Source organism: Xenopus tropicalis, unplaced genomic scaffold (genome assembly GCF_000004195.4).
Source record: "Xenopus tropicalis strain Nigerian unplaced genomic scaffold, UCB_Xtro_10.0 Sca20, whole genome shotgun sequence".
Taxonomy (NCBI): Eukaryota; Metazoa; Chordata; class Amphibia; order Anura; family Pipidae; genus Xenopus; species Xenopus tropicalis.
This window is the reverse complement of record NW_022279366.1, coordinates 1,539-24,641: the sequence shown is the minus strand read 5'-3', so window position 1 is coordinate 24,641 and position 23,103 is coordinate 1,539. Positions and strand designations below refer to the sequence as shown.

At 60.5% G+C, this 23,103-nt stretch overlaps 2 protein-coding genes across 2 annotated transcripts; one reads left to right on the top strand and one right to left on the bottom strand.

Annotated features, from left to right (window-relative positions):
• Positions 1-205: 205 nt before the first annotated feature.
• wdr13 (WD repeat domain 13) lies at positions 206-12,222 on the top strand. Its single transcript, NM_001008049.1, is given in 9 exon segments — positions 206-413; positions 9,471-9,708; positions 9,831-9,940; positions 10,009-10,139; positions 10,225-10,532; positions 10,613-10,793; positions 11,469-11,610; positions 11,693-11,811; positions 11,951-12,222. Coding segments are annotated over 9 exon segments (1,455 nt in total). The 5' UTR covers positions 206-372; the 3' UTR covers positions 12,136-12,222.
• A 214-nt stretch (positions 12,223-12,436) lies between these two features.
• On the bottom strand, positions 12,437-22,158 carry LOC116408207 (histone-lysine N-methyltransferase SUV39H1-like). The gene is made up of 7 exons (XM_031894905.1): positions 22,083-22,158; positions 20,500-21,128; positions 20,077-20,421; positions 19,252-19,935; positions 18,147-18,293; positions 16,836-16,965; positions 12,437-13,273 (listed from the first exon to the last, which is right to left on the bottom strand). The coding sequence occupies exons 1-7, from the start codon at positions 22,156-22,158 to the stop codon at positions 13,140-13,142; spliced, it is 2,145 nt and encodes a 714-aa protein (XP_031750765.1). The 3' UTR covers positions 12,437-13,139.
• Between the last annotated feature and the right edge of the window lie 945 nt (positions 22,159-23,103).

Genomic DNA, 23,103 nt, shown 5'->3' with positions numbered 1-23,103 from the left:
CAGGCAAGAGGGAAACAAGGAACGTTAATAAAAGAGTCGCCGTCACGTGACAGAGGCGGGGAGTACCGATTGGTTCGCGTTCCTTGCGGCGCAGTTGTTGGCCTGTATGCTAGCTTCTGATTGGCCTGTTCAGTGACAGCCGGCCCGGAAGCCCCGCCTCCCCTGCGTCACTAGCGTTTGGAAAGGCTGGGTGGGTCGGGTTTGTTCCCGATGTAAGCAACTGACTGAACCGAACCGGGACCGGCCCGGGGGCGGGGCTAGTGAGCAGCAGCACAGGCCCAGTGATACTCACATATCGGCTCATCCCTCCCCCTCTCCCCTCTCACGGTTCCGCTGCTGCTCCGGGGGCTCCTGGGTACGTGGGGCTGGGGGATGGCTGCTGTCTGGCAACAGGTCCTGGCTGTGGATGCGAGGTAGGACACAGTCGGGGGGGGGGGGCAGTTGTGTGGTGTAGGACGGGGTGGTGAAGGTTGTGGGGGGGGAGAGAGGTCATATTGTGTGTGTAAGGGGGGGCAGGTTGTGTGGTGTGGGATGGGGTGACAGGTTGTGGGAGGGGAGAGGGTCATATTGTGTGTGTAAGGGAGGGGGCAAGGTTGTGGTGTAGGACTGGGGGGTGACAGGTTGTGGGGGGGGAGAGAGGTCATATTGTGTGTGTAAGGGGGGCAGTTGTGTGTTGTAGGGACTGGGGGTGACAGGTTGTGGGGGGGGGAGAGAGGTCATATTTGTGTGTGTAAGGGGGGGCAGTTGTGTGTGTGTAGGGACTGGGGGGTACAGGTTGTGGGGGGGGGAGAGGTCATATTGTGTTTCTAAGGGGCAGGTTGTGTGGTGTAGACTGGGGGTGACAGGTTGTGGGGGGGGGAAGGTCATATTGTGTGTGTAAGGGGGGGGCAGGTTGTGTGTGTGTAGGGACTGGGGGGTGACAGGTGTGGGGGGGGGGGAGAGGCATATTGTGTGTGTAAGGGGGGGGCAGGCTGTGTGTGTGTAGGGACTGTGGGGGTGACAGGTTGTGGGGGGAGGAGAGGGTCATATTGTGTGTGTAAGGGGGGGGCAGTTGTGTGTGTGTAGGGACTGGGGGGTGACAGGTTTGGGGGGGGGAGAGAGGTCATATTGTGGTGTTTAAGGGGGGGCAGGCTGTGTGTGTGTAGGGACTGGGGACAGGTTGTGGGGGGGGGAGAGAGGTCATATTGTGTGTGTAAGGGGGGGCAGGTTGTGTGTGTGTAGGGACTGGGGGTGACAGGTTGTGGGGGGGGAGAGGTCATATTGTGTGTGTAAGGGGGGCAGGTTGTGTGTGTGTAGGGACTGGGGGTGACAGGTTGTGGTGGGGGGGGGAGAGGTCATATTGTGTGTGTAAGGGGGGGGCAGGTTGTGTGTGTGTAGGGACTGGGGGGACAGGTGTTGGGGGGGGGGGAGAGGTCATATTGTGTGTGTAAGGGGGGGCAGGTTGTGTGTGTGTAGGACTGGGGGGTGACAGGTTGTGGGGGGGGAGAGGTCATATTGTGTGTGTGTAAGGGGGGGCAGGTTGTGTGTGTGTAGGGACTGGGGGTGACAGGTTGTGGGGGGGGAGAGTCATATTGTGTGTGTAAGGGGGGGGCAGGTTGTGTGTGTGTGTAGGGACTGGGGGGTGACAGGTTGTGGGGGGGGGAGAGGTCATATTGTGTGTGTAAGGGGGGCAGGTTGTGTGTGTGTAGGGACTGGGGGGTGACAGGTTGTGGGGGGGGGAGAGGTCTATTGTGTGTGTAAGGGGGGGCAGGCTGTGTGTGTGTAGGGACTGGGGGGTGACAGGTTGTGGGGGGGGGGGAGAGGTCATTTGGGTGTGTAAGGGGGGGGCAGGTTTGTGTGTTAGGGACTGGGGGTGACAGGTTGTGGGGGGGGGGAGAGGTCATATTGTGTGTGTAAGGGGGGGCAGGTTGTGTGTGTGTAGGGACTGGGGGGGGTGACAGGTTGTGGGGGGGGGGAGGTCATATTGTGTGTGTAAGGGGGGGCAGGTTGTGTGTGTGTAGGGACTGGGGGGTGACAGGTTGTGGGGGGGGAGAAGGTCATATGTGTGTGTAAGGGGGGTTGGTTGTGTGTGTAGGGACTGGGGGTGACAGTTGTGGGGGGGGAGAGAGGTCATATTGTGTGTGTAAGGGGGGGGCAGGTTGTGTGTGTAGGGACTGGGGGGTGACAGGTTGTGGGGGGGGAGAGAGGTCATATTGTGTGTTAAGGGGGGGCAGGTTGTGGTGTAGGGACTGGGGGTGACAGGTTGTGGGGGGGGAGAGGTCATATTGTGTGTGTGTAAGGGGGGGGCAGGTTGTGTGTGTAGGGACTGGGGGGTGACAGGTTGTGGGGGGGGAGAGAGGTCATATTGTGTGTGTAAGGGGGGCAGGCTGTGTGTGTGTAGGGACTGGGGGGTGACAGGTTGTGGGGGGGGAGAGAGGTCATATTGTGTGTGTAAGGGGGGCAGGTTGTGTGTGTGTAGGGACTGGGGGGTGACAGGTGTGGGGGGGGAGAGGTCATATTGTGTGTGTAAGGGGGGGCAGGTTGTGTGTGTGTAGGGACTGGGGGTGACAGGTTGTGGGGGGGGGGAGAGTCATATTGGGTGTGTAAGGGGGGGCAGGTTGTGTGTGTGTAGGGACTGGGAGGTGACAGGTTGTGGGGGGGAGAGGTCATATTGTGTGTGTAAGGGGGGGGCAGGCTGTGTGTGTGTAGGGACTGGGGGGTGACAGGTTGTGGGGGGGGAGAGGTCATATTGTGTGTGTAAGGGGGGGCAGGTTGTGTGTGTGTAGGGACTGGGGGGTGACAGGTTGTGGGGGGGAGAGAGGTCATATTGTGTGTGTAAGGGGGGGGCAGGCTGTGTGTGTGTAGGGACTGGGGGTGACAGGTTTGTGGGGGGGGGGAGAGGTCATATTGTGTGTGTAAGGGGGGGGCAGGTTGTGTGTGTGTAGGGACTGGGGGGTGACAGGTTGTGGGGGGGGGGCGAGAGTCATATTGTGTGTGTAAGGGGGGGGCAGGTTGTGTGTGTGTAGGGACGGGGGTGACAGGTGTGGGGGGGGGGAGAGTCATATTGTGGTGTGAGGGGGGGGGGTTGTGTGTGTGTAGGGACTGGGGGGTGACAGGTTTGGGGGGGGGGAGAGGTCATATTTGTGTGTGTAAGGGGGGGCAGGTTGTGTGTGTTGTAGGGACTGGGGGGTGACAGGTTGTGGGGGGGGGAGAGGTCATATTGTGTGTGTAAGGGGGGGGCAGGTTGTGTGTGTTTGTAGGGACTGGGGGGTGACAGGTTGTGGGGGGGGGAGAGGTCATATTGTGTGTGTAAGGGGGGGCAGGTTGTGTGTGGTAGGGACTGGGGGTACAGGTTGTGTAGGGGGGGGGGGGAGAGGTCATATTGTGTGTGTAAGGGGGGGCAGGTTGTGTGTGTGTAGGGACTGGGGGTGACAGGTTGTGGGGGGGGGGAGAGGTCATATTGTGTGTGTAAGGGGGGGCAGGTTGTGTGTGTGTAGGGACTGGGGGGTGACAGGTTGTGGGGGGGGGGGAAGGTCATATTGTGTGTGTAAAGGGGGGCAGGTTGTGTGTGTGTAGGGACTGGGGGTGACAGGTTGTGGGGGGGGAGAGGGTCTATTGTGTGTAAGGGGGGCAGGTTGTGTGTGTGTAGGGACTGGGGGTGACAGGTTGTGAGAGGTCATTTGTGGTGTAAGGGGGGGCAGTTGTGTTGTGTGGGGGGGGGAGAGAGGTCATATTGTGTGTGTAAGGGGGGGGCAGTTGTGGTGTGTGTAGGACTGGGGGGGCAGGTTGTGGGGGGGGAGAGGTCATATTGTGTGTGTAAGGGGGGGCAGGTTGTGTGTGTGTAGGACTGGGGGTGACAGGTTGTGGTGGGGGGGGGGGAGAGGTCATATTGTGTGTGTAAGGGGGGGGCAGGCTGTGTGTGTGTAGGGACTGGGGGGTGACAGGTTGTGGGGGGGGAGAGGGTCATATTGTGTTGTGTAAGGGGGCAGGTTGTGTGTGTGTAGGGATGGGGGGTGACAGGTTGTGGGGGGGGAGAGAGGTCATATTGTGTGTGTAAGGGGGGGCAGGCTGTGTGTGTGTAGGGACTGGGGGGTGACAGGTTGGTGGGGGGGAGAGGTCAGATTGTTGTTAAGGGGGGGGCAGGTTGTGTGTGTGTAGGGACTGGGGGTGACAGGTTGTGGGGGGGGGGGGAGAGGTCATATTGTGTGTGTAAGGGGGGGCAGGTTGTGTGTGTGTAGGGACTGGGGGGGACAGGTTGTGGGGGGGGGGGAGAGGTCATATTGTGTGTGTAAGGGGGGGGCAGGTTGTGTGTGTGTAGGGACTGGTGGGGTGACAGGTTGTGGGGGGGGGAGAGGTCATATTGTGTGTGTAAGGGGGGGGCAGGTTGTGTGTGTGTAGGGACTGGGGGTGACAGGTTGTGGGGGGGGAGAGGTCATATTGTGTGTTGTAAGGGGGGGGCAGGTTGTGTTGTGTGTAGGGACTGGGGGGTGACAGGTTGGGGGGGGGGGAAGAGGTCATATTGTGTGTGTAAGGGGGGGCAGAGTTGTGTGTGTGTAGGGACTGGGGGTGACAGGTTTGGGGGGGGGGGGGAGAGGTCATATTGTGTGTGTAAGGGGGGGGCAGGTTGTGTGTGTGTAGGGACTGGGGGGTGACAGGTTGTGGGGGGGGGGAGGGTCATATTGTGTGTGTAAGGGGGGGGCAGGCTGTGTGTGTGTAGGACGGGGGGTGACAGGTTTGTGGGGGGGGGGGGGGAAGGTCATATTGTGTGTGTAAGGGGGGGCAGGTTGTGGTGTGTAGGGACTGGGGGGTGACAGGTTGTGGGGGGGGGGAGATCATATTGTGTGTGTAAGGGGGGGGAGGGTTGTTGTGTGTGTGTAGGGACTGGGGGGTGACAGGTTGTGGGGGGGGGAGAGGTCATATTGTGTGTGTAAGGGGGGGGCAGGTTGTGTTGGTGTAGGGCTGGGGGGTGACAGGTTGTGGGGGTGGAGAGTCATATTGTGTGTGAAGGGGGGGGCAGGTGTGTGTGTTGTAGGACTGGAGGTGACAGGTTGGTGGGGGGGGGAGAGTTCATTGTGTGTGTAAGGGGGGGCAGGTTGTGTGTGTGTAGGGACTGGGGGTGACAGGTCAGTGGGGGGGGGGGGATGAGTCATATTGGTGTGTAAGGGGGGGCAGGTTGGATCTGTGTGTGTAGGGACTGGGGTGACAGGTTGTGGGGGGGGGAGAGGTCATATTGTGTGTGTAAGGGGGGCAGCAGCTGTGTGGTGTAGGGACTGGGGGGTGAAAGGTTGTGGGGGGGGGGGAGGGTCATATTGTGTGTGTAAGGGGGGCAGGTTGTGTGTGTAGGGACTGGGGGGTGACAGTGTGGGGGGGGGGGAGAGGTGCAATATTTGGTGTAAGGGGGGGCAGGTGTGTGTGGGAGGGACTGGGGTGACAGGTTGTGGGGGGGGAGAAGTCATATTGTGTGTGTAAGGGGGGCAGTTGTGTTGTGTGTAGGATGGGGTGGTGGACAGGTTGTAGGGGGGGAGAGGTCCCATATTGTGTGTTGTAAGGGGGCCGGCGGGCAGTTGGTGCCCTGCTGTGTAGGGACTGGGCGTTACAGTGGGGGGGGGGGGACCGAGGTCATATTGGTGGTGTAAGGGGGGGCAGTCTGTGTTGTGTGTAGGACTTGGGGGTGACAGGTCATATTGTGTGTGTAAGGGGGGGCAGGTTGTGTGTGTGTAGGACTGGGGGTGACAGGTTGTGGGCGGGGGGGGGGAGGTCAAGTGTGTGGTAAGGGGGGGGCAGCTCGTGTGTGTGTAGGACTGGGGCGTGACAGGTTTGTGCGGGGGGGGATTTAGGTCATATGTGTGTGTAAGGGGGGCAGCTTGTGTGTGTGTAGGACTGGGGGGTGAACAGGTTGTGGGGGGGGGAAGAGGTTCAAATTGTGTGTTTGGAAGGGGGGCGAGGTTGTGGGGGGGGGGGAGAGAGTCATATCTGTGGTGTGTAAGGGGGCAGGGCCTCCTGTGGGGGGGGGGGGGAGAGGTCATAATGTGTGTGTAAGGGGGGGGCAGGTTGTGTGTGTGTAGACTGTTGGGGAGGTGACAGTTGGGCGGGGGGGATCGAGGTCATATTTGTGTGTGTAAGGGGGGGGCAGGTTATGTGTGTGTAGGCTGGGGAGGGTGACAGGTTTGTGTTGTTGGGTGGGGGTCAGGTCATATTGTTGGTGTAAGTGGGGGCAGGTTGTGGTGTGTGTAGGGACTGCTGGGGGTGACAGGTTGTGGGGTGGGCAGCGTCATATTGTGTGGTGTAAGGGGGGGGGCAGGTTTGTGTGTGTGTAGGGACTGGGGGTGACAGGTTGTGGGGGGGGGGGTGTTGACAGGTTGTGGGGAGGGGGCAGGTCAATATTGTGTGTTGTAAGGGGGGCAGTTTGCGTATGTGTGTGTAGGGACTGGGGGTGACAGGTGTGGGGGGTGAGAGGTTCATATTGAAGAATGTGTGTAAGGGGGGGGGCAGGTTGTGTGTGTGTAGGACTGGGGGTGACAGGTTGTGGGGGGGGGGAGAGGTCTATGTGTGTAAGGGGGGGTGGCAGGTGTGTGTGTGTAGGGACTGGGGGGGACAGCGTTGTGGGGGGGGGGGGGAAAGGTCATATTGTGTGTGTAAGGGGGGGCAGGTTGTGTGTGTAGTAGGACTGGGGGTTGGTGACAGGTTGTGGGGGGGGGGAGAGGTCATATTGGTGTGTAAGGGGGAGTGTGTGTGTGTAGGACTGGGGGTGACAGGTTGTGCGGGGGGGAGAGGTCAGTATTGTGTGTGTAAGGGGAGGGGCAGAGTTGTGTGTGTGTAGGACTGGGGGTGAACAAGGTTGTGGGGGGGAGAGGTCATATTGTTGTTGTGTAAGGGGGGGGCAGGTTGTGTGTGTGTAGCGGACTGGGGTGGTGACAGGTTTTTGTGGGGGGGGGGAGGCGAGAGGTAATTGTGTGTGTTAAGGGGGGGGCAGGTTGTGTGTGTGTAGGATGGGGGGTGACAGGTTGTGGGGGGGGGAGAGGTCATATTTTGTGTGTAAGGGGGGGGGCAGGTTTGTGTGTGTGTAGACTGGGGTGGACAGGTTGTGGGGGGGGGGAGGTCATATTGTGTGTGTAGGGGGGGGGCGGGTTGTGTGTGTGTAGGAACGGGGGCAGGTATGTGGGGGAGGGGGGGGAGGTCATATTGTGTTGTGTGTAAGGGGGGGGGGGCAGGTTTGGTGTGTGTAGGACTGTGGTGACAGGTTTGCGGGGGGGCAGGTCAGTATTGTGTGTGTAAGGCGGGGGCAGGTTGTGTGTGTGTTAGGGACTGGGGGGGGAGGTCATATGTGTGTGTGTAAGGGGGGGGGCAGGTTGTGTGTGTGTAGGGATGGGCGTGGTGGACAGGTTGTGGAGGGGGGTGGAGAGGTCATATTGTGTGTTGTAAGGGGGGGGGCAGTTGTGTGTGTGTGTAGGACTGGGGTGAAGGTTCATATTGTGTGTGTGTAAGGGGGGCAGGTTGGTGCTCTGTATGTAGGGACTGGGGGTGGACAGGTTGTGGGGGGAGAGGTCATATTGTGTGTGTAAGGGGGGGGGGCAGGTTGTGTGTGTGTAGGACTGGGGGGTGACAGTTGTGGGAGGGGGGCGATAGTTTCATATTGTGTGTGTAAAGGGGGGGGGCAGGTTGTGTGTGTGTGTAGGACTGGGGGTGACCAGGTTGTGGGGAGGGGGGAGAGGTCATATTGTGGTGTGTGGTAAAGGGGGGCAGGTTGTGGTGTGTAGGGACTGGGGGGTGACAGGTCATATTGTGTTGTGTTTACTAAATGGGGGGGGCAGGCTTGTGTTGGTGTTAGGAACTGGTGGGTGACAGGTTGTGTTAAGGGGGACAGGGCTCGTGCTGCGTAGGGACAGTAGGGGGGGGACAAGGCTGTGCGTGCGTAGGGGACAGTAAGGGGGGGACAGCTGTGCGCTGCGTAGGGACAGTTAGGGGGGGACAGGCTCGTGCGCGCGTAGGGACAGTAGGGGGGGAACAAGGCTGTGCGCGCGTAGACGAGTAAGGGGGGACAGGCTTGTGCCGCGCGTTAGGGACAGTAGGGGGGACAGGCTTGCGCGCGTAGGGACAGTAGGGTGGGGGACAGGCTGTGCGCGCTTAGGACAGTAGGGGAGGGGACAGGCTGTGCGGCGTAGGGGACAGTAGGGGGGAACGGGCTTGTGCGCGCGTAGGGACAGTAGGGGCGGGACAGGTTAGTGCGGCGCGTAGCGAGCAGTAGGGTGGGGGACAGGCTGTGCGCGCGGTACGGACAGTAAGGGGGCAGGCTGTGTGTGCGCGCGTTAGACAGTAGGGGGACAGCTGTGCGCGCGTGGGACAGTAGGGTGGGGACAGGCTGTGCGCGCGTAGGGACAGTGGTGGGACAGGGCACATTTGTTGCGCCGTAGGGACAGAGGGGGACAGGCTGTGTCAGCGCGTTAGGGACAGTAGGGGGGGGACAGCTTTGTGCGCGCGTAGTGACAGAGGGGGACAAGGCTGTGCGCGCGTTAGGGACAGTAGGGGGGACAGGCGTGCGCGCGTAGGACAGTAGGGGGGGACAGGCTGTGCGCGCGTAGGTACAGAAGGGGACAGGCTTGTGCGCGTAGGGACAGGTAGGCGGCACAGGCTGTGCGCTCGCGTAGGGACAGTAAGGGGGGACAGGCTGTGCGCGCGTAGGGACAGTAAGGCGGGGACAGGGCTGGCGCGCGTAGGGACAGTAGGGGGGGACAGGCTGTGCGCGCGGTTAGGGACAGTTAAGGGGGACAGGCTTGTTGCGTGCGTAGGGACAGTAGGGGGGGGACAGGCTGTGCGCGCGTAGGGACAGTAGGGGGGGACAGGCTGTGGCGCGCGTAGGGACAGTAGGGGGACAGCTGTGCGCGCGCAGTAGGGGACAGGCTGTGCGCGCGTGGGGACGTAGGGGGGGACAGGCTGTGCGCGCGTAGGGACAGTAGGGGGGGACAGGCTGTGCGCGGCGTAGGACAGTAGGGGGGACAGGCTTGCGCGCCGGTAGGACAGTAGGGGGGACAGGCTGTGCGCGCGTAGGGACAGTAGGGGGACAGGTTGGTGCGCGCGTAGGGGACAGTAGGGGGGACAGGCTGTGCTGCGCGTAGGACATAAGGGGGACAGGCTGTGCGCGCGTAGGGACAGTAAGGGGGGACAGGCTGTGCGCGCGTAGGGACAGTAAGGGGGGACAGGCTGTGCGCGCGTAGGGACAGTGAAGAGGGGACAGGCTGTGCGTGCGTAGGGACAGTAGGGGGGGACAGGCTGTGCGGCGTAGGACAGTAGGGACAGGCTGTGCGCGCGTAGGACAGTAGGGGGACAGGCTGTAGGGGCGTGCGGGACAGGGTGCTGTGCGTGCGTAGACAGTAGGGGGGGACAGGCTGTGCGTGCGTAGGGACAGTAGGGGGGAGGGACAGTAGGGGGGACAGGCTGTGCATGTGTAGGGACCGCTGAGGACATTTCATCCATAGACCTGATGACTCTCTCAGGTACAACGCTTATCGCACACCTGCACACCCGCAGTTCCGCACGCAGTACATCAGGCGGCGCAGCCAGCTCCTCCGTGAGAATGCCAAGGCCGGCTATGAGCCGACGGTGCGACGGCAGTACCTAAAGCTACGCAGCCAGCTCCTGGCACAGCGCTACGGCCCCCTGTCCGAGCAGAGCAGCTTCCGAGCCCACAGCAACAGCATCCGCAGCTCCCGCACCACCCTGGATCGCTTGGAGGTGAGACGGCTGTGCATGGCAGTGCCAGGGCTAAGCACCCCTTATGGGACTGGCTCTGTGCCACGTGTGCCATGCTACCTGCCTGTGGGATTGGGCACTGACCCTAACACTAATCTCTGTAGGATTTGGAGGAAGATCCTCGATCCCAGGGTTCCCGCGGGCACCGACGCTCCGTCAGCCGTGGCTCCTACCAGCTTCAGGCACAAATGAACCGCGTGGCACAGGACGACAGGTGAGAAGCAGCAGAGAGGTACCCCATACCCACCGGAGGGGGCATCTAACATGTTTCTCTTTATGCAGAGCTCCGGGCAGCTTGGTGCCAACCCCGCTGGCAGAGGCGAGTCGGGCAATGGCCGGAGATACCACCCTCAGTGAGAATTATGCCTTTGCGGGCATGTACCATATATTCGACCAACATGTAGACCAAGCAGGTGAGTTCTGGGGAGACCCTCGGGCAGGATCTTGGGGTGGCACGCTTGTTCTGCCACTCACTACCCACAATGCCGTGGTTCTCAGTCCCCAAGGTGCAATTTGCTAACGACGACAAACACCTCCTGGCTTGCTGCTCCCTGGACGGTACCATCTCAGTGTGCCAGCTGGTGCCCACCCCTCCGACTGTGCTGCAGACTCTGCGCGGGCACACCCAAGCCGTCAGTGACTTTGCCTGGTCCCTGTCCAATGATATCATCGTCTCCACCTCCCTGGATGGCAGCGTGCGAATCTGGAACACGCAGGATGGGCGCTGCATTCGCCATATCCCCGACCCAGACAGCGCCCAGTTGTTGTGCTGCACCTTTCAGCCAATCAATAACAATCTGACAGTGGTGAGTACCCAGCATCCTTTGTGCCAGAGGAGCGCCCGCTGCCCCATGCCCCCCCTGTTCATACGGTGCCCTCCCTGCAGGTTGGTAACGGGAAGCATAACGTCCATGTCATGAACATCTCTACCGGGAAGAAGGTGAAGGGAGGAAGCAGTAAGCTCACTGGGCGAGTGCTTTCCCTGTCGTTTGACTCCGCTGGGCGGATCCTTTGGGCCGGTGACGACCGCGGCAGCATTTTCTCCTTTATCTTTGATATGGCGACCGGTGAGTGCAGAGCGCAGTGGGTGGAGCTTGGGCTGGGAAGGCGACTGTGGCAGATTAACTGGGGTGGAGGAGACTATGGGAGAATAACAGGGGGGAGGAGACTATGGGAGAGGGGAAATTAACAGGGGAGGAGACTATAGCAGAGAATAATGGGGGAGGAGACTATGGGAGAGGGAAGATTAACGGGGGAGGAGACTATAGCAGAGAATAACGGGGGGGGAGGAGACTATGGGTGAGGGGAGATTAACAGGGGGGAGGAGACTATAGGAGAGAATAACGGGAGAGGGGAGAACAGGGGGGAGGAGACTATAGGAGAGGGGAGATTAACAGGGGGGAGGAGACTATAGGAGAGGGGAGATTAACAGGGGGGCGGAGACTATAGGAGAGGGGAGATTAACAGGGGGGAGGAGACTATGGCAGAGGCGAGATTCACTGGTGGGGGGGGGCGTAGGTGCAGAAGAGAATATGGAAGAGGGGAGATTAACTGGGGGGAGCAGGAGTCTGGGTCCCAGACAGTATTTGGGTGCAGCACCTATACTACCCAGTCTTTGTGGCTGGGGCACAGCTTCTCACCCAGCAGCAGCAGATCTGCAGTCACAGTCCAAACCAGTCCAGTACAGAGCATTGGCCAGTGCCCCCCCCCCGTGCCTAACTGTGCCCCCCCCAATCCTACAGGCAAGCTGACCAAAGCCAAGCGCATTGTGGTGTCGGAAGGGAGCGCCATAAGCAGCATCAGTGCCCGTTCCTGGATCAGCCGGGAGGCCCGGGACCCCTCGCTGTTGGTCAATGCTTGTATCAATAAACTACTGTTATACAGGTAAGTGCCCCCCCCCCAGGCCAGTACCCCGGCCCCCCCACAGTCCATCAGCATCACACACTGGCACCCTTGTCTCCCATAGGGTGGTGGATAATGAGGGCACCCTGCAGCTAAAACGAACCTTCCAGATCCAGCAGACGTCACACGCCATTCGCAGTATCTTCTGCCCCCTCATGTCCTTCCGGCAGGGAGCCTGTGTAGGTAAGTGCCCCGGGGGGGGGGGGTAGATTTGCCCCTGCTTCTGTCAGGGTGCCCAGAGCCAGGGGTTGGTAGGGGCACAACCATGCAACATGGGACAGTGCCTGGGTCTGTCTCTCACCTCCTCCACCTTCACCCCCAGTGACGGGCAGCGAGGATATGTGCGTCTACTTCTTCGACGTGGAACGCGCCACCAAAGCCATTGTGAACAAGCTCCAGGGCCACAGCGCCGCCGTCCTGGGGGTCAGCTTCAACTGCGACGAGAGCCTGCTGGCTTCTAGCGACGCCAAGGGGATGGTGATCATCTGGCGCCGGGAGCAGAAATAACCGCGGGCACCCAGCACCCTCACACTACAGCCCCTCCCACTGTACCTTTAACTCCTGTGCATTCAATAAATAGATCCCACCCCCCAAGCAGCACCTGGTGGCATTGTGTGGTGGGGCAGTTTGCATGGGTGGTTGCTAGGGGCTTTTGGGCTGGCAACGCCAGACTGGGCAGATTCACAGAGCCCCCAGAATTAGGTATAAGCACACCTAGCCCTGCAGTGGGTGCCAGGCTGGGGTACCACACATGCTTGCACCCCATTTGCCTGCGCTCCCCACACAGAGGCCAATCAGAAAAGCACAAATAAAACCATATATTTTAATTTAAAAACATGGAGCGGACACGTATAAAAACGACAGGAGGGGCGCCCAGACACAGCCCTAACGCAGGAACGGGGGGGGGGGTCCCATGGGGAGGCGTGGCTCAGGGTTATTTGGGAATAAAACCCCACCCCTTTGATAGGAACTAATCTTAACCCTTCACCAGTTTCCTTTGTTCCAGAGGGAAGAATTAGTGTTGGGACACTGCCCATCGGATGGGAGTTATGGGCACAGCTTGGGGCACTGTACAGAAGGCACTGCCCAACTCAGATGGTACCAACCCCCCCTCTCCATACATAAAAACACAAGTTCATTACATGGAATAAAAACCCGTAAGTGACGGATAAGACAACCCACCAATCAGAAGGAAGCGGGCATCATTTCATAGTCCGCCTTCCCTGTGGCACTGACTGCCCAATGGGCATCACCTACCGTATTCGGGAAGTTCAAGTAAAAACACATTCTGGGCCGGTACCACGAGGAGCAGCCCAGGCAGAACATACCTAAAGTCTCTAGCACCAATATTTCATCGGGTCGGTACTGTGCAATTAATGCTCGGCCAGCAAGGATCTCGCTAGGGGCGGGGCTTAGGAACTGCACTCGCTGGGAAGGGCGGAGCAGCAGATCAGGTAAGTGCGGAACCGATCAGGTCCAGGTTGGAGGGCAGAGTTGGGCCGCCCCGTCTCTCAGAAGAGGTACTGGCGGCAGCTGCTGACACCACACTTGCATTCCACCCGCACTCGCTTTTTGGGAGATCCGGTGAGGCCGGCTAAGCCAAAGTTGGAATCCATTTTGCTGCTTTCCACATCCACAGGGTCCACTAAAGGAAGAAAGGGGGTTAGAGCGCCAGACAGAGCAATTGGGAGGGGGGTTAAAGCATCAGACAGAGGACCAGGGGGGGGGAGAAGGGGGTTAAAGCACCAGACAGAGCAATTGGGAGGGGGTTTAAAGCATCAGACAGAGGACCAGTGGGGGGGGGAGAAGGGGTTAGAGCACCAGACAGAGCAATTGGGAGGGGGTTTAAAGCATCAGACAGAGGACCGGTGGGGGGGGGGGGAGGGGTTAGAGACCAGACAAAAGCAGTTGGGGTGGGGTTAGAGCACCAGACAGCAGTGGGGGGGAGGGGTTAAAGTGCCAGACAGAGCAGTTTGGGCGGAAGGGGTTAGAACGCCAGACAGAGCAGTTGGGGGGGGAGGGGGGGGGGAGAAGGTGGTTAGAGCGCCAGACAGAGCAGGTGGGGGGGGGGGGAGAAGGTGGTTAGAGCGCCAGACAGAGCAGTAGCGTTGGGGCGGGAGGGGCGAGAGCGCCAGACAGAGCAGTAGCAGTTGGGACGGGGGGCGAGAGCGCCAGACAGAGCAGTAGCAGTTTGAGAGCGCCAGAACAGAGCAGTTAGCAGAGGGGGTGAGAGCGCCAGACAGAGCAGTAGCAGTTGGGGCGGGAGGGGCAGTGCAGAGCGCCAGACTGAGCAGTTGGGCGGAGGGGGTGAGAGCGCCAGACAGAGCAGTAGCAGTTGGGACAGGAGGGGGTGAGAGCGCCAGACAGAGCAGTAGCAGTTGGGGCGGGAGGGGTGAGAGCGCCAGACAGAGCAGTAGCAGTTGGAGAGCCAGACTGAGCAGTTGGGGCGGGAGGGGGTGAGAGCGCCGCCTGAGCAGTTGGGACAGGAGGGGGCGAGAGCGCCAGACAGAGCAGTAGCAGTTGGGCGGGAGGGGGTGAGAGCGCCAGACAGAGCAGTAGCAGTTTGGGGCGGGAGGGGTAGAGCGCCAGACAGCAGAAGCAGTTGGGGCGGGAGGGGGTGAGAGCGCCAGACAGAGCAGTAGCAGTTGGGGCGGGAGGGGGTGAGAGCGCCAGACTGAGCAGTTGGGGCGGGAGGGGGTGAGAGCGCCAGACAGAGCAGTAGCAGTTGGGACAGGAGGGGGTGAGAGTGCCAGACAGAGCAGTAGCAGGTTGGGGATCGGGAGGGGTGAGAGCGCCAGACAGAGCAGTAGCAGTTGGGGCGGGAGGGTGAGAGCGCCAGACTGAAGCAGTTGGGGCGGGAGGGGGTGAGAGCGCCAGACTGAGCAGTTTGGGACGGGAGGGGCGGAGAGCGCCAGAAGCAGTAGCAGTTGGGGCGGGAGGGGTGGAGAGGAGCGCCAGACAGAGCAGTAGCAGGGTGGGGCGGGGAGGGGTGAGAGCGCCAGACAGAGCTAGTAGCAGTTGGGGGCGGAGAGGGGTAGAGCGCCAGACGAGCAGTTGGGGGAGGGGTGAGAGCACCAGACTGAGCAGTAGCAGTTGGGGAGGGGGTGAGAGCGCCAGACTGAGCAGTAGCAGTTGGGACGGAGGGTGAGAGCGCCAGACTGAGCAGTTGCGGTGGGAGGGTTGAGAGCGCCAGACTGAGCAGTGGGGCGGTGAGGCGGGTGAGAGCACCAGACTGAGCAGTAGCAGTAGGGGGGAGGGTGAGAGCGCCAGACAGAGCAGTAGCAGTTGGGACGGGAGGGGGTGAGAGCACCAGACTGAGCAGTAGCAGTTGGGGCGGGAGGGGGTGAGAGCGCCAGACTGAGCAGTAGCAGGTGGGCGGAGGGGGGTGCGAGCGCCAGGACTGAGCAGTTGGGCGGAGGGGGTGAGAGCACCAGACTGAGCAGTAGCAGTTGGGGCGGGAGGGTTGAGAGCGCCAGAACAGAGCAGTAGCAGGTTGGGACGGGAGGGGTGAGAGCCACCAGACTGAGCAGTAGCAGTTGGGGCGGAGGGAGGGGGTGAGTGAGCGCCAGACTGAGCAGTAGCAGTTTTGGGCGGGAGGGGTGGAGAGCGCCAGACTGAGCAGTAGCAGTTGGGGCGGAGGGGTGAGAGCGCCAGACTGAGCAGTTGGCGGCGGAGGGGTGAGAGCGGCCAGACAGAGCAGTTAAGCAGTTGGGGGCGGGAGGGGGTGAGAGCGCCAGACAGAGCAGTAGCAGTTTGGACGGAGGGGGTGAGAGCACCAGACTGAGCAGTAGCAGTTGGGCGGGGAGGGGTGAGAGCGCCAGGACACTGAGCAGTAGCAGTTGGGGCGGAGGGGTGAGAGCGCCAGGTACTGAGCAGTAGCAGTTGGGCGGGAGGGCGTGAGAGCGCCAGACTGAGCAATGGGGCGGGTTGAGGGGTGAGAGCGCCAGAAGAGCAGTAGCGATTGGGGCGGAGGGAGACCGCCAGAAGAGCAGTAGCAGTTGGGACGGAGGCGGGTGAAGCACCAGGAACTGAGCAGTAGCAGTTGGACGGGAGGGGTGAGAGCGCCAACTGAGCAGTAGCAGTTGGGGCGGGAGGGGGCTGAGAGCCGCCAGAAACTTGAGCAGTAGCAGTTGGCGGCGTGAGGGGTGAGAGCGCCAGACATGAGCAGTTGGGGCGGGAGGGAGTGAGAGCCCGCCAGACTGAGCAGTAGCAGTTGGGGCGGGAGGTGAGAGCGCCAGGACTGAGCAGTTGGGGCGGGAGGGTGAGAGCCGCCAGACAGAGCCAGAGCAGTTGGGGCGGGAGGTGAGAGCGCCAGACAGAGCAGTAGCAAGTTGGACGGGGGGGTGAGGGCACCAGACTGAGCAGTAGCAGTGGTGGCGTCGAGGGGGTGATCAGCGCCAGACTGAGCAGTAGCAGTGGGGCGGAAGAGGGGTTGAGAGCGCCAGGACCTGAGCAGTAGAGTTGGGGCGGGAGGGGCGTGAGAGCGCCAGATCTGAGCAGTTGGGGCGGGAGGGGTGAGAGCGCCAGACAGAGCATAGCCAGTTGGGCGGGAGGGGGTGAGAGCGCAGACAGAGCAGTAGCAGTTGGGACGGCGAGGGGGTTGAAGCACCAGACTGAGCAGTAGCAGTTGGACGGAGGGGGGTTTAGAGCGCCAGACTGAGCAGTAGCAGTTGGGCGGAGAGGGGTGAGCAGCGCCAGACGAGCAGTAGCAGTTGGGGCGGGGAGGGGTGAGGCGCCGAAGCTGAGCATAGCAGTTTGCGGGCGGTGAGGGGTGATGAGCGCCACGACTGAGCAGTTGGGGCGGAGAGGGGGATGAGAGCACCAGCACTGAGGCAGTAGCAGTTGGGGCGGGAGGGGTTGAGGCGCCAGACTGAGCAGTAGCAGTTGGGGCGGAGGGGTGAGAGCGCCAGATGAGCAGTTGGGCTGGGGGAGGGGTGAGAGCGCCAGACAGAGCGTAGCCAGTTGGGACGCGGAGGCGGTGAGAGCGACCAGACTGAGCAGTAGCAGTTGCGGCGGGAGGGGGTGAGAGCGCCAGACTGAGCAGTTGGGGCGGGGGAGGGTGAGAGCGCCAGACTGAGCAGTTGGGGCGGGGAGGGGGTGAGAGCGCCAGACTGAGCAGTTGGGGCGGGAGGGGGTAGGGCACAGGGATCCCCCATAACATTGCTTTGGGGTATATACAATGCGGGGCCCCTGTGCCAGTTACTCACCCTGCATATTGTAGTCAAACGTCAGCTCCTCCCCCGTGCGGATTGTTCGGGTGGCAAAGAGAGCGATGCGGGGTAAGTGCTCATCCCGGTTCTCGATAAACACGTTGTACACCTGCAGGTTGGGCTCACACTGTGGGGAGAAACACAGGGTCACGGCTCTGCCCGGGGGCACAGGGACTGGCACTGACAGCAACCTACAGCACGGGGCACAGGGACTGGCACTCACACAGCAATATACAGACTGGGGCACAGGCAGTTGCCACTCAACACAACCTACCAGGCCGGGGGCACAGGGACGGGCCACTGCACACGCAAGATTACAGCCTGGGGCACAGGACTGGCACTCACACAGCAATATACAGCCCGGGGCACAGGCAGTGGCACTCACACAGCAATATACAGCCTGGGGCACAGGGACTGGCACTCACACAGCAATATACAGCCTGGGGCACAGGGACTGGCACTCACACAGCAATATACAGCCCGGGGCACAGGCAGTGGCACTCACACAGCAATATACAGCCTGGGGACAGACTGGCACTCAGCACAGCAATATACAGCCTGGGGCAGCAGGACTGCCACTTCACACAGCAATATACAGCCTGGGCACAGGGGACTGGCACTCACACAGCAATATACAGACTGGGGCACAGGCAGTGGCACTCACAGCAACCTACAGCCGGGGCACAGGGACTGGCACTCACACAGCAATATACAGCCTGGGGCACAGGGACTGGCACTCACACAGCAATATACAGCCTGGGGCACAGGCAGTGGCACTCACACAGCAATATACACCGGGGCACAGGCAGTGGCACTCACACAGCAATATACAGCCTGGGGCACAGGCAGTGGCACTCACACAGCAATATACAGCCGGGGCACAGGCAGGCACTCCACACAGCAATATACAGCCTGGGGCACAGGCAGTGGCACTCACACAGCAATATACAGCCTGGGGCACAGGGACTGGCACTCACACAGCAATATACAGCCTGGGGCACAGGCAGTGGCACTCACACAGCAATATACAGACTGGGGCACAGGCAGTGGCACTCACACAGCAATATACAGACTGGGGCACAGGCAGTGGCACTCACACAGCAACCTACAGCCGGGGCACAGGGACTGGCACTCACACAGCAATATACAGACTGGGGCACAGGGACTGGCACTCACAGCAATATACAGACTGGGTCACGGACTGGCAGAGAATGGAATGGGGGGGTTGGCAGAGAATGGAATGGGGGGGTTGGCAGAGAATGGAATGGGGGGGTTGGCAGAGAATGGAATGGGGGGGTTGGTACTCACACTGTGGTTGACAAAGTGGGAAATATTCCCATAATGAGCGGCATCCACTGTATAAACATCCTCCACATAATCCAGGTCAAACAGGTAGGTGGCCCCCTGCCGGTCATAGATGTGGCCCCTGCGTTCTGCCTCTTCAGAGGTTATTATCTGAATAGAGACGCACAGAGCAGGTTACGTGGCTACTTGTCCCTTTATGTCACCTGGGCACCACTGTGCCCACTGGGTCTGAAAGGCACTGACATACCCACACGTGCCCATATATACCCACCCATACCTACGTGCCCATATATACCCACCCATATGTATCCATATATACCCACCCATATGTATCCATATATACCCACCCATATGTATCCATATATACCCAATCATACCCACCCATACAGACGTATCCATATATACCCAATCATACCCATATATACCCACCGATATGTATCCATATATACCCAATCATACCCACCCATACAGACGTATCCATATATACCCAATCATACCCATATATACCCACCGATATGTATCCATATATACCCAATCATACCCACCCATACAGACGTATCCATATATACCCAATCATACCCATATATACCCACCGATATGTATCCATATATACCCGCCCATACAGACGTATCCATATATACCCAATCATACCCATATATACCCACCCATACAGACGTATCCATATATACCCAATCATACCCATATATACCCACCCATATGTATCCAATCATACCCACCCATACAGACGTATCCATATATACCCACCCATACCTACACATATAAACCCACCCATACCCATATTTACCCACCCATACCCGTGCCACAGGGCTGACGGCTCAGGACTCCCACATGTGACCACCCATGGGCCAATTGAACTGATCCAGTTGTCTGGCCCAACAGACTTGCACCCCCACCTTCCCATATAAATGCCCATATATGGTGGGACATGATACGGATAACCCAGGGTAGGGGTGCAGGGAGTACCCCAAGACCCCAATAAGGCAGCAGCCTGGGGGTTAGGAGACCAGTGCGTAACCCACCCTAATGGGCCCCTGCAGACAGGGGCAGTTCCTTGTTACTGATGGGGCCCCACTGGGGGGCAACTCACCTCCCCCACATACTCCATGACGAAGCTGTTCTTGCGGATCTTCTCCAGCGTACGCACGCCCCACCCTCTGCCATTGGGGGTCCTGAATATACAGAATTTGTACTGGATTCCCTTCTGTACCACGCGGTTGGGGCAGGAGGGCCCACAGCGACAGCGGGAGTTACATTCATAGATCGGGAAGCCGGGCTTCACCTTCACCTGCCCCTCGTCATTGTAGGCCCTTTTGTGCAGGAAGGCCCCCGGGCAGCAGCCCCCCTCATCCGCTGAACAGTCCCGGCACTTGCACCCGGCTGATATTTGCCCCGCGGCCACCCCCTCGCCCACCCTGTACTCATTGATGTACACAAAGTCCCGGGGCGGCCCCTCCAGGTCCACTTCATTCTCCACCAGGATGAGGCCCCGATGGGAGCGCTTGGCGTTGAGTTGCTCCTCCCACTGGCGCAGGCGCTGGCGCTGCTTGGCCTTTAGCACTAAGTAATGGGAGAGGCTCTGGTCCAACCTGCGGGGCCACCGTGCCGCCGCCCTCTTCCTTCCCCCAGAAGCCTTTGCTCTGCGCAGCAGCTCCTGCTCCAGGTCCAGGTGGAAGCGCTTGAGGACACTGCTGCACTTCAGGTGATGTCGGGGCTCCCACGTGCTCTCCGAATGGGGGTAATATTTCCACTTCACCAGGTACAGCTCCTGATCCTGCGCAACAGGGAAGAACATGCGCCCGTGAATCTGTGGCCCCGCCTTGTCCATAAACCCCCCCCACCTTCATCCTCTCAGGCACCACCCACAGTCACCATATGGGGGCGCACCCCCACCTCCCCAGCATCAGAACCGTACCTGCACTTTCTTGTAGTCGCACAGATACTCCACTTCGAAGTCACTGAGGTTCTTGCGAGTGACACCCAGATCAGCGCAGCACAACTGCTCCTCCCGACACACCTCCTGCAGCTCCGACTGCGACGACAGACACCGCACCCTGCAGCCTGGGGCACAGACACACGTCAGAGCGTATCTACGGACTGACCCACGGGGTACCGTATCCGGGGACTGACCCACGGGGTACCGTATCCGGGGACTGACCCACGGGGAACCGTATCCGGGGACTGACCCACGGGGAACCGTATCCGGGGACTGACCCACGGGGAACCGTATCCGGGGACTGACCCAGCGGGGAAACCAACGCTATCCGGGGGACTACCCACGGGGAACCGTATCCGGGGAACTGACCACGGGAACCGCTATACCGCGGGACAGACCCACGGGGAAAACCGTATCCGGGACTGACCCACGGGAACCGTATCCGGGGACTGACCCACGGGGAACCGTTATCCGGGGACGACCACGGGAACCGTATCCGGGACTGACCCACGGGAAACCGTATCCGGGGACTGACCCACGGGAACCGATCCGCGGGACTGACCCACCGGGGAACCGATCCAGGACTGACCCACAGGGAAAACCGTATCCGGGACTGACACACAGGGAAAACCCGTATCTACGGAACTGACCCACGGTTACCGTATCCGGACTGCACCCACGGGAACCCGTATCTACGGACTGACCCACGGGGAACCGTATCCGGGGACTGACCCACGGGGAACCGTATCCGGGGACTGACCCACGGGGAACCGTATCCGGGGACTGACCCACAGGGAACCGTATCCAGGGGCGGACTGACCCACAAGGACCGGTATCCGGGGACTGACACAAGAACCGTACTACGACTGACCCAACGGGTACCGTATCCGGCGGACTGACCCACGGGGAACCGTATCTACGGACTGACCACGGGAACCGTATCCGGGGACTGACCCCGATACCGTATCCGGGGACTGACCCACAGGGAACCGTATCCAGGCGGACTTGACCCACGGGAAACCGTATCGGGACTGAACCCACGGGGAAAAACCGTATTCCGGGGACTGACCCACGGGGAACCGTATCCGGGGACTGACCCACGGGGAACCGTATCCGGGGACTGACCCACGGGGAACCGTATCCGGGGACTGACCCACGGGGAACCGTATCCGGGGACTGACCCACAGGGAACCGTTCCAGGGGACTGACCCACAGGGAACCGTATCTGGGGACTGACACCACAGGAACCGTTATCTACGGACTGACACGGGGAGGTACCGTATCCCGGGACTGACCCACGGGGAACCGTATCTACGGACTGACCCACGGGAACCGTATCCGGGGAACTGACCCACGGGAAACCGATTCCGTGGATGACCCACGGGGAACCTATCTATCTATCCTACTATGAAACCGTATCCAGGGACTGACCCACGCGGGAACCGATCCGGGGACTTGACCGTAGCTATCATAACTATCTACGGATATCTCCCACGTGTGTGTGGTGGTGTACCCGTATCCGGACTGACCCACGGAAACCGTATCTACGGACTGACCCACGGTGACCTACTGGGACTGACCCACGGGGTACCGTATCTCGGGACTGACCACAGGGAACCGTATCTCTATTGGACTGACCCACAGGAACCGTATCCGAGGCTGACACACAGGGAAACCGCTATCTACGACTGACCCACGTGTACCGTAAGTCCGGGGACTGACCCACGGGAACCGTAATCTTACGGACTGACCCACGGGTGGAAACCGTATCCGGCGGACTGACCCACGGGTACCGTATCCGGGACTGACCCACAGGCGAACGTGGTGTGTGTGTGTGGTTATCCAGGGGACTGGGACCCACAGGGAAACCGTATCCGGGGAAGTCTGACACACTAGGGAAACCGAGTTGCTTAGCCGGACTGACCCACGTGGGTACGTGTATCCGGGGACTGACCCACGGGGAAAACCGATCCGGGGACACCCACGGGGAACGTATGCTACGGACGCCACGAGGAACCGTATCCGGCGGACTGACCCACGGGGAACCGTATCCGGGGACATGACCCACGGCGGAACACCGATCCGGGGGACTGACCCACGGGAACCGTATCTACGGACTGACCCACGATTGGTACCGTATCCGACGTACTGACCACGGAACCTGTATCCTGGGACTGACCCACAGGGAACCGTATCTACGGGTGGTACAACCCTACTGGTACCGTATCCGGGACTGACCCACGGGGGAACCGTATCGGGGACTGACCACGGGCGACCGCTAATCTACGGACTGACCCACGGCTGTGTGTGGGGTTACCGTATCCGGGGACTGACCCACAGGGAACCGTATCCGGGGACTGACCCACAGGGAACCGTATCTACGGACTGACCCACGGGGTACCGTATCCGGGGACTGACCCACGGGGAACCGTATCCGGGGACTGACCCACGGGGAACCGTATCCGGGGACTGACCCACGGGGAACCGTATCCGGGGACTGACACACATGGTGGACAAACAAAAGTAGTAACCAACAAAACAAAGGGGAACCGTATCTACCGACTGACCCACGGGGTACCGTATCCGGACTGACCCACGGAGAACCGTATCCGGGGACTGACCCACAGGGAACCGTATCCAGGGACTGACCCACGGGGAACCGTATCCGGGGACTGACGCACGGGGAACCGTATCTACGGATGACCCACGGAGGGTACCGTATCGGGGGACGACCCACGGGAAGGGAAACCGTAATCTACGGACTGACCCCACGGGAACCGCTATCCGGGACTGCACCCACGGCAGTACCGTATCCGGGCGCACTGACCCCACAGGGAACCGTATCCAGGGGGACTGACCCACAGGGAACCGTTATCCGGCGGACTGACAACACGGGAACCGTATCTACGGACTGACCCACGGGGAACTGTATCCGGGGACTGACCCACGGGGAACCGTATCCGGGGACTGACCCACGGGGAACCGTATCCGGGGACTGACCCACGG